This window comes from Cucurbita maxima, unplaced genomic scaffold, assembly GCF_002738345.1.
Source record: "Cucurbita maxima cultivar Rimu unplaced genomic scaffold, Cmax_1.0 Cma_Scf00006, whole genome shotgun sequence".
In the NCBI taxonomy this organism is placed as follows: domain Eukaryota; kingdom Viridiplantae; phylum Streptophyta; class Magnoliopsida; order Cucurbitales; family Cucurbitaceae; genus Cucurbita; species Cucurbita maxima.
In genome coordinates this window covers 5,088,502-5,099,393 of record NW_019272022.1, presented here as the reverse complement: position 1 = coordinate 5,099,393, position 10,892 = coordinate 5,088,502, and the positions used below count along the sequence as shown (strand labels likewise).

Genomic DNA, 10,892 nt, shown 5'->3' with positions numbered 1-10,892 from the left:
AAAAAAAAAAAAAAAAAAAAAAAAAAAAAAAAAAAAAAAAAAAAAAAAAAAAAAAAAAAAAAAAAAAAAAACTCTCTTGGGTCGTATTCTTTAGTAATTACATTTAAATTAATTAGAAATAAAGATATTTAAATTCTTAATCAAGGTTTAAAAAGGTGATTTAAAAGGAAAAAAAAAAACCCATATTTTAATATTTCTTCTATTGATGTATAAGAAAGGACATACACCTTCATTGGAAACAATTGGCGGAGGCAAAAGACCAAACTGCCCTACGAGGAAGAGGAGCTGATTGAAAGTGGAAGGTTCTTTTCATTAAATATCAGTTTCCCCCCAGAGTTGAACTATATTATCCAGAATACAGGTTGTAATTGTAACATACTATCAATGAACAGCAGCAATCTATGGAAGACTTCATCCACAGTTCTTTAAGTAATAATAATCAGCTCAACTTCATGTAAAACAGGCAAACAGTCTCTCAATATTTCAAGAACCTAGAAGTAGCCTAATTTGGAAGTTAATACATTGTTACCTCACCAGAAAGTTTCTACTTTGTCTCGGTGATTGGGAGGTAAACGCCCTCGGCAGCCAACCAGACGTTGTCAGCTCGCTTTTCTCGGACTCCACAGACCTGTAAAGCCATATAAAATGGTTAGGAGTTCTCACTTCCAAATCACTATCATTTGTTTGTTGTTCTCACCTCCTGCTGCCCTCCGGCTATGCGGCTGTACTTCTTGTCATGGCTGTGTAGGTAGCCATTGGTGTCGACGTGCTGAAGCCGAACTCTCTGTTCTTGCTTCCATGTCTTCCCACTCCCTTCGATCATAAGCCTATTGAATTTTGCAGGTGAGGAACCATTCGTTCGTATCGAGATGCGTAGTATACATTTTTTAAAGAAAATAATTGTCTCACCTCCAGTAGTCCCCAGTGTCGGAATCAGAATCTCCACCAAAGCAGCTGACCTGCACCAAGCAGAGTCTAGAACGTTAAGGAGCATAAAAGCCATAATTAGGATTTGAAATCAAAATTGTCATGTCTAATGACCATATATTAATGGAAAGTTGGAAAGCATGACCAGAAATTGGATCCAAAATCCTCATATCCCCTAACCATATACAATGAGGTATGCATATGGAATAAGCCAATTGCATAAACAAGTCAAACAGAAAACATGTCACCATAATGACTGGGAAAACTTCTATATCGTTCGAAATAGAAAAAGTGATTCAGAACTAAAAAAGACATTGCATGAATGTCTTGTATGAAGAAGAAAGGAAAGCGTCATAAAAAACGAAATGATAATAATGTCATACTATAAAGTTAAATTTTGAAACACATTGGTTATGCAAAATATAATGGCGACCAACCTCGACTGGGTTTCTTTGGGAAATTCAAGAACAGAATCTAGCACAGGGCAAAAATTTCCAATTGCAGAATGAAATACTCAACCAACGATTCTTAGAGCTCGTGAATGCCAGAAATAATGTACATCAAACGAACAGAACATTCTCCAAACAGATGAGGGAAAGTCATATACTTGAAAAGTTTGGGCAGGTAAGAGGAGACGAGGAAAGCACATATTAGTTCTACAAAATGTATGATCCACTGTGGCTTTCGTTAGTAACTAATAACTGAATTCTCAGGAATATAATCCCAAGTTCAACATGCATCGCCAACAGATTAACTTTCTATCTCCACGATATAGAAACAGTGTCGAGCTCAAAAATGCACTTGAAGAATGGCAGCATTAAGCTTTCACTATTAATTCAATCATCATGAAGTAAAAACGAAAGCAACCAAAAAAAAATCAATACAAGAGAAACATCACAGCAGTAAGCAGATAATATGGAGAGATGCAATGCAATCGACGCATGTGAGATTATCCAGTCTTCAAAAAAATTGTTAAATGTGAAATGCACAATTCAATAACCTCTAGATTTCCCGATATTGGGGATGCATGCAGGTGGCTGTGCAGCCATTTCCTTGTTTTCATGTGTTGCAATCTGATAATTGTTCCACTTTTAATGGTGTCCCCCTGTTTTGCAGATGTCCCAGGCTGAGGTCTTACAATCTGCCAATGATAAACTCGTTACAGTTGCAACCGAAACACGAAAATACTAGAGGGGGAGAAACAGATGACAGCTTTTGTTCCACATGGAAATGTGGAACGAGTGAAATTGCAAAGGGAAGAGATTTACCCAGTAGCTATTGGAATCGTCAACATTTGGAAAACCGGTGACCGACTGTTGTCCACTACCAGAACCATAAGGCACGTCGTGGGAATGCAAACGGAATTTAGTTTTCTCGTGCATTAGCTTTAGCACTGCCCCATAAGTAATCTGTCCAACAAACACACCAATCAATATATCAACTCCAAGTGCACGATTCACTTACCCAATTCAAGCTTTGTTCAATAGCTTAGGATTAAAGAATTACAGGAAAGAAAAAAAATCAATATCTGCTTAAGAGATGGATTCATGTGAACTTTTCAGTGAATAGAAAAAACCAAGCGATTTCCATCGAATTTTCTTTCTGCGTTTGAGAAGATTCCGAGTGCTTCACACTTCTAGGTTCAATTCCAATCTATATTGCCGTTTTCCTCACTCATCAAAATCTTTCCACGTCCATTTCATTTGATCACTCCTACGCCAAGCAGAAAAATCCCAAGAGAAAATCCAAATCTCCTTAAAAGACGGCTTCCCGCAAATTTCTAAGCAAATGAAATACGAGGTTGAAAAGTGAAACTGATTTTCAATGGATCATCTATCTACCTCCTTTTAGTGATTTTCTTCATCTTTCTTGATTTATAGTTCAAATGGAATCAGCATTGTCGATTTACTAAAAAACTTAATCATAAACTTCTAATCGGATTCCAGTGCAAAAGAATCGATGCAAATACGAACAAATCACTTAACAAGGCTAACAGATTCAAACCTCAACGCCCTCGGAGGATGACGCAGCAGAGGCAGACGACAGAGAGCCATGGTCGAGATCAAGACCGAGGAAGAGAAACAGCGCAAGAGAGAAGAAACCGATGGCCATAACGAAAAGCAAGGCGATGAACCAGTTACGCTGCCAGAAAGGCAAATCGGAATGCGACGGCGAAACTCTCTCTCTGTAAACGATCCTCGTCGGCGTTGACGGCGGAGGAGAAGCGGAAGACGAAGGTTTTCTCCGAGACAAACCTGAGGACCCTGAAGAAGCCACGGTTGATCGGAAGAACTCGCCAAAACCAACGACGTGAAGAACGAAAATGGAAGGATTCTGCAATTTCGATTTTGAGTTCGATCGGTGGAACTGAAAATTAGATTTAAATAATTAATTAATCCCTTTTTCTTTATAAAGTCACGGAAATCGAAGTAAATTGGGTTTTCGACGTGGTTTGGGTGACACGTAAGAAACCTCTGTTCCAGCCAATTAGAAATATACACGTGGAAGTTAGATGACGTGGGTTGTTTTTACTGGATGGAATTGAGGCTTCTCTCCGGTCGCTGGGAGTCTCTGTCGACACTGACGTGGACTTGTTGACTTTGACCAAAACACAGTTTAATTTTTAGGTTAAATTCTTAAAACTAAAAAAGTTAGTTAAATTAAAAGTTGTGATTTTATTATGTAATTTAACATTATTTATAAAAATAATAATATTTATTTAATTTTATAATTATTTTTTCTCCAATATCTTTTTTAAAAAATTTACCTATTCAAAATATATACTAAATTGAGTTACAAAAATTAATTAAAAATTTAAAAATAAATAATTAAATGTTTTACCATTTAAACTATTAAACCCTAAACCCAAAAAATTTATGGTTGGGTTTGATTATATCATTATATAGTAACCGTCCGAACAATTGGATCTAAAAAACGTCTTCACTTGACTCGACCCACGAGCATCCCTAATTTGAACCTCTAATTTTTTTATTTATCAAAAAAATAATTATTTAATATTAATAAATTTCATGTCGTTATGAAATGATATATGGCAATAAGAATGATAGTTTCGGGAAAACTTTCCTATTATGTAATCAAGTCAAATTTGCATCTTTTTCAATAACTTTTATTCCATTGATAAATTTTAGGCAGTACGAAATAATTTGGTAAAAATATCATTTTAGTCATCGAGTTATTGGAAATAAATTATAATTTATCATATATATCATATTTTTAATATTTTATTATAAGACAAATATCTAGATATTTGCCTTATTACCATAGGTATCATTACATTTATTGTTATTTTTGTTTATTATTACTATTTCCATATCCTTATAATTTATTTGATTATAAATAAGATAATTTGGTGGGGTGGATTATGCAAACAAATTCTCAGAATGTACAAATGATTGGATTGTGCTCGACTTAACATTACGATTAGTTTTGGATGAAATCGTTAATAGTTTGCCTTTGATTTTTTAAAGCTTCGTTAATACCTTGAACGTTTTTAAAAACTTCAAAACACTTTAAAAACTTCAGTCAAAATTTTAAAAATAAATTTAGGGTTTATTCCACGTTTTTAAAATATTAATGTAACATAAAAAAAAAAAAAAATTATGACGTCAACATATTTACGATAAAATATTTTTAATTCTTTTTTATATACAAATTAAGGGTGTTAAAGTCATTTTTAAAATTTCGTTTGTATTTTTTAAACACAGTATTAATGGCAAGGGTATTTTTGAAATTTTTAAAAAAATTGAGGATATTAACGAAACTTTTGAAAATTTAAAGATATTTTTTAAGTACTATTAAAAATATTTTTTTAGATTTTTTTTTTTAAGTTTAAGATTATTATTAATTTTTTTTTTTAATTAATGTAGCCATAAATTATTCAAATAAAAACGATCACGGGTTACAATTAAAGTATCTCGTACAGATATATAAATCACAAATTCGTAACCCTAATAATTTAATACAAACGAGATAAGAGTATTAAAAAACTCAGTAGCTCAGCACGTATCTTCATTCGTTAAGCTAATACAAAACACGTGAATCTGACAAATGTACGAGTCAGACAGGTAAACCAATAAAAAACGTCACTTACTTCGATGGTGAATAGAATCATTAATTCACAATTGACGACAAACGGTATAACTGATCGAGACAGATCTGTAAGTCGAATAATTAAGTCAGTTCTTAAACCGAGATCGAACACGATCCAACACGATCGATTATTTAATCTAAACTACTATATATAGATTACGTCCATTTATCTCAACAAAAATGATGAAGATATTCCAAAATCTCCGATGATCTTACCAATGTCGGCCATTGATGAACTTGTTGAAGTTCAAGATTTAAGAAGGAAAAAAGGCCCAAAATCAGTCAAAAGCCCAATTGACAAGGTCAGTAGCGGCACTTGCTTTTGCTTTGGGTAAGGGAAGGGCTCCCCGTTCGGACCTCTTCTCCAAATTCTCTGTATCAAAAAGCAACCATTTCTGTTTACAGACGAGTCGTAGAAGAAGAATTTAAACATCATCTTCTCTTGAGATTCAAGACGAGAATGAGACGATGGAATTAGATGAGCCCGCCCGCTGATCTGAGTGTAATTCTTCTTCTTCACTACTCATTTACCGCTTTTTTCTGTTAATCTTCATACAGGAAGCTTCTCACATGCATAATCCTACTCACTTTCTGAGATTAGCGTTGCTTTTTGTTCACTCTCTCTCTCTTCAGACCTTGTTCTACTCTCTCCTAACTGGAGTTGTGATTTCCCGCTGATTTCCGACAAAATATCGGCCTCAAGATCCGGTGTTCTTCGGTAATTCTCGTATTTTCTCTCTCCCGCCACATTTATATCAGAAGTGGAGCTCATTTAGTTCTTTCTTCAGCTGGTTTTATGATGCGAGGGATGATTTTTTTGTTTCTCTATTTTGAATGTTGTTGATGGAGCCGTGTAGAATTGATGATTTTGCTTCTGGGTTTGAAAAACTTGTGTTAGGTTTTCTGACTGGTGATGAAATGTTTGATTTTCTTTTTGTTGAGATTTCATCGTCGTTTATGGCAGTGGCATTCGGTCATGCGTTCATATTTTTTCGTTTTTTTTTTTTTTTTGGGATTGAATGTGCTTAGTTTTATTTCTTTGTAGCTCATATGAAAATCTTTGTTTCGTTGTTTATTTACATTTGTTTTCTGGGAAATTGTTCATTGCGTTGCGTGTTGGAAGTTTAATACTGTTTTGGCGTGTACGGTACAGTTCTTCTATGCTTTCATGTTTATTTTGATCTTTTTATGGTAATGTATTTGAATATGAGCCACTGTGGACGTAGGATTTTATTCAAGGTTAATTCTTTCTCTGGCGTTTCACATGGTTCATTCACGTTTGTTGCATACTAATGCGAACCCTAGAACTGAGAACTTTGCTGTATATTTTGAGCTAAAGGTTTTCCTCTGCAATTACTACGATTCCGACTGTTCTCAGCGCTATCTTATTACTACAGTTGCCATGACTTCAGAAGAATTTGTTCCTTTGTTTTTTTTTTTTTTAAATTTTACTAAGTGTTCAAGTGTTGTTACTATTTGTTATTGTATGTTAAGTCGCTAACGTAATGATTTCTTGGTGCAGAATATGAGTAGCCTGGTTGAGAGGCTTCGTGTTAGATCAGAACGGAGGCCAGTGTATAATCTCGATGAGTCAGATGACGACTTTGATTATAAGCATAAAAAACCTGGCTCAACGCAGGATAAATTTGAAAAACTAGAGCGGGAAGACAAGGTTTGTGTACTTTTCTTATTTTCTGTAATTCAAGGCTCAGCAGTCTTTTTCTGTCGTATTTCATATGATTCTTACATAAATAGTTTTTCCTTCTTGTTATTTTTATCTGAACTAAATTTTAAAGACCCCTCTTCATATTATATCAACTGCCTGTGAGCCTGATGAAAATGGGACTGTTCTTAGAAACCATTTGTTCATGTAGAGTGGCAGTAGTAAATGGGACTCACTTATCTATTTCGCTCACAAGCATAATGACCCCTTACCAAGTCACTTTCTCTTTATTGGCTGTACAAATTTTCATCGAGGGATGCAAACCTTTTATCAACTGTACGGAAGGACAAAATATTGAATATGTTAAGCCCATTCTTATAAATCTCTCTAGCTTCCTCTAACTAGCGAGGACTTCGTTTTTCTTTTTAAAGAAACCAAAAGAACAAATGAAAGAACACAAGGACGTACGAAAAAACATAAGATCTCAAATCGGTTGGAGAGGGGAATGAAACATTCCTTATAAGGATGTGGAAACCTCTCCCTAGTAGACGGATTTTAAAACCATGAGGTTGACGGCGATATGTAACGGGTCAAAGCGGACAATAATTTGGTAGCGGTAGGTTTGAGCTGTTACACTAAATGTAAGTTTATTTAAGATACTTATATAAGGGTTATTCCGGATAGTTGTGAATGTCGATTGGCAGCTATCAAGTGGGAGCATAATTTGGTAGAATCCTCTTTTGGAAGGCTTGTCATGCTTTCCCATATCATTTACCGCCAACTTAAGTGGAAGTGATGGTGTTATTCTGTCAATTTTCTAGTCTACTTATTTTATCTCTGTTTGATTTCTGCCGTCCTTTCACTTCCTATGACAGAAAGAAGATGCATGTCAAGCTTGTGGAGAAAGTGAGAATCTTCTCTCTTGTGAAACCTGTACATATGCTTACCATCCTAAATGTCTAGTTCCACCCTTGAAATCGCCTGTCCCTAGCAACTGGAGGTGCCCTGAATGTGTACGATTCCTTTTTCGGAACCTTGAGTTGTTTTTTATGAAGACTTTGTAGCGCTTATTGTCAACCAATTTTTTCTCACATTTATTTACATCTCACAGGTAAGCCCCCTAAGTGATATCGATAAGTTATTGGACTGTGAAATGCGCCCTACTCTTGCTGAAGATAGTGATGCGACAAAGCTCGGTTCAAAGCAAATTTTTGTGAAACAATACCTCGTAAAGTGGAAGGGGTTATCTTATCTACACTGCACATGGTAACTTATTTTGTTATTTTCTTACTGATTCTGCTTTGTTACAGCAATATCTCTGTTTGATTTCTGTTGTCCTTTCACTTCTGGTAGCAGCCCTGATTTTTCTCGTATCATTTATTATGTTCCCTTTATTCTTAATTTTCAGGGTGCCTGAGAAAGAATTTATTAGAGCTTTTAAAACTCATCCTCGCTTGAAGACTAAAGTAAACAATTTTCATAAGCAAATGGCATCAAACAACAATGCCGAGGAAGATTATGTTGCTATTCGACCTGAATGGACTACAGTGGACCGGATTCTTGCTTGCAGGTTTATTCTTTTCTTGGTGTTTGTTGCATCAGTTCCATTGTGACTATAATCTTTCAACCATCAGTGCCAATTCGAATCAACAGAATCGTTTGACCTTTTGCTTGTTTTTTAATTGATTTTAATTTTTTTTTTCAATGAAATGATCTAACGCATCCGCATTCCTATGTACCCACCCTACACTTGTATGATGTTTCTCCTTGTTCTTGTCCAGCATCTTTTATATTATTTCTCCAATGTTGAATATTGAATTCCTTTATTTTCTGTTTCCAAAAAGTTCCTTAAATCTTTTATTTCATTTTTTGTTGCAACATTTTATAACGCCCAGGCATTGTGGGGTGGCAAAATTTGACATACCACTATTGTCATTTTTCTTGTCCGTATGCGGCAGTCATATGGTTTCTCTTATATGGGTATAGATTTGACGCTTTAAATCACCTGTATTGTATTCCCATTACATGTTATATCCAATTTGAATTAGAATGATGGAGCAAAAACTGAAAACTGAAAACTGAAAACTGATTGACGTGGATGCTGTTTTTCAATGATGTAGGGAAAACGACGAAGAAAAAGAGTATTTGGTGAAATATAAAGAACTTTCATATGATGAATGCTATTGGGAATTTGAATCGGACATCTCTGCCTTTCAGCCCGAAATCGACAAATTCCATAAAATTCAGTCTAGATCCCGCAAGTCTTATAATAAGAACAAAAGCATCCATGGTGATGTTGAAGTAAAGAAAAAACAAAAAGAATTCCAACAATATGATTGTAGTCCTGAATTTCTTTCTGGAGGTACATAATTTTGTCCTATATGTTGAAGATATTATATTTTTCTCATGATGATATGATAAGCTGTCCTTTCGATGCAAATGAAGGAACATTACATCCATATCAGCTCGAAGGGTTAAATTTTTTGCGTTTTTCTTGGTCCAAGCAAACTCATGTGATACTTGCTGATGAGATGGGGCTCGGTGAGTTATCGGTTCTCTCAATAAAAAGAAGTGTAAATAGAGGTTCCATTTGATCTTTAACTTGAAAAAAATCATTTCTACTTGGTTACAGGAAAAACCATACAGAGTATTGCCTTTTTAGCATCCCTTTATGAAGAGAATTTATCTCCTCACTTGGTGGTTGCTCCATTATCGACGCTTCGAAATTGGGAGCGTGAATTTGCTACATGGGCTCCACATATGAATGTTGTATGTATCTGTTCATTATTAATTCGTCATAATGTTTGTTGCCTTGCATTATGTTAATGTGTTACTTGCTGTAGGTTATGTATGTGGGCTCTGCGCAAGCTCGTGCAGTTATAAGGGAATATGAATTTTTCTTTCCAAAGAATCATAAGAAAGTGAAGAAAAAGAAATCTGGCCTAATTATTACTGAAAGTAAGCAAGATAGAATCAAGTTTGATGTTCTGCTAACGTCATATGAGATGATTAACTTTGATGTGGCAACACTGAAGCCTATAAGATGGCAATCCTTGGTGAGTAATATGTTCTGTTAACACCCATGCTAAGTGTGATGTTCATTTAAGGGATCATAATTGCTAACTTACCATTTTTTCTTATTGTTGATTTTTCTATTAGATTATTGATGAAGGCCATCGACTTAAGAACAAGGATTCAAAATTATTTTCTTCATTGAAACAATTTTCAAGTAACCATCGAGTACTCTTGACTGGAACTCCTCTTCAGGTGTGTTTTAGATCATATTAGTGCATTAAAGATCATATTATTTGATTTTGGATTTCTTATTGCTATTGTATAGCATGACTTACCAGTATAGTAAGGTCGTTCTGTTCTTAGTTCGCTTCTTGGAAAATAAAACGGAAGATGTAGCTAACTCTTTGCTTTTTCATTCTGTTGATGCTGAATTTATTCATCTCAATACAATGGTGCCATTGGTATTTGCAACCTTCAACATGTTGAAAAAATTTCCAGTTTATTGTTTTGATCTAATTTTTAGTGTTTTTGGGTTAAAGTTGCTCATTATTTTTTCCTACTATTTTGGCAAAAAAAAATTTCAAAATTTTTATTCTAAAATTATTCCGCTCATTTTAAGGAACAACATGATGTTGAATTAAGTCATACATTTATCTGATGTTCCGATCTCTCAACGTGGCTGTTCATATGTAAATGCATGTAGCCAAATTTGTGAAAAGGGTAAATGCCTGCAGTTTTCTCACAGTTACTCGTGTTTTCATTTCAGAATAATCTCGATGAACTTTTCATGCTGATGCACTTCCTTGACGCTGGGAAGGTTAGTGGGACACTCCAGTCGAATCAGATATATTGCATATGTTGGTTATAAATCATAAAAACATGATCAATGAATTTATTAGGATTTGATCACTTCTGGATGCCTATATTCTTTCAGTTTGGAAGTCTTGAGGAGTTTCAAGAGGAGTTCAGAGATATCAATCAAGAGGAGCAAATCCTGAGGCTACACAAAATGTTAGCTCCTCATCTCCTGAGAAGTAAGGTTCTTAAACTTTGTCTAGTGATAGTTCAAATGTTCACAAAAATTAAAAAAATTTGACTTTTTTTTTTTTTTTTTTTTTTTTTTTTTTTTTTTTTTTTTTTTTTTTTTTTTTTTTTTTTTTTTTTTTTTTTTTTTTTT

General features: G+C 34.5%; 2 protein-coding genes across 2 annotated transcripts in view; one reads left to right on the top strand and one right to left on the bottom strand.

Annotated features, from left to right (window-relative positions):
* Positions 1-286: 286 nt before the first annotated feature.
* Positions 287-3,311, bottom strand: LOC111480440 (stromal cell-derived factor 2-like protein). Its single transcript, XM_023125476.1, has 6 exons — positions 2,932-3,311; positions 2,196-2,336; positions 1,928-2,068; positions 910-959; positions 698-827; positions 287-628 (listed from the first exon to the last, which is right to left on the bottom strand). Exons 1-6 carry the CDS (start codon positions 3,037-3,039, stop codon positions 545-547), a joined length of 654 nt encoding a protein of 217 aa, XP_022981244.1. The 5' UTR covers positions 3,040-3,311; the 3' UTR covers positions 287-544.
* A 2,047-nt stretch (positions 3,312-5,358) lies between these two features.
* The window catches only part of LOC111480376 (CHD3-type chromatin-remodeling factor PICKLE), a 14,301-nt gene continuing 8,767 nt past the window's right edge, over positions 5,359-10,892 (top strand). Inside the window, exons 1-13 of the mRNA XM_023125373.1 lie at positions 5,359-5,539; positions 5,671-5,755; positions 6,560-6,709; positions 7,576-7,713; positions 7,812-7,966; positions 8,109-8,270; positions 8,821-9,062; positions 9,146-9,241; positions 9,333-9,469; positions 9,544-9,756; positions 9,860-9,967; positions 10,482-10,532; positions 10,650-10,749. Of these exons, the coding sequence (XP_022981141.1) occupies positions 6,563-6,709; positions 7,576-7,713; positions 7,812-7,966; positions 8,109-8,270; positions 8,821-9,062; positions 9,146-9,241; positions 9,333-9,469; positions 9,544-9,756; positions 9,860-9,967; positions 10,482-10,532; positions 10,650-10,749 (1,549 nt within the window). The 5' untranslated portion in view covers positions 5,359-5,539; positions 5,671-5,755; positions 6,560-6,562. The remainder of the gene's footprint in view (positions 5,540-5,670; positions 5,756-6,559; positions 6,710-7,575; positions 7,714-7,811; positions 7,967-8,108; positions 8,271-8,820; positions 9,063-9,145; positions 9,242-9,332; positions 9,470-9,543; positions 9,757-9,859; positions 9,968-10,481; positions 10,533-10,649; positions 10,750-10,892) is intronic.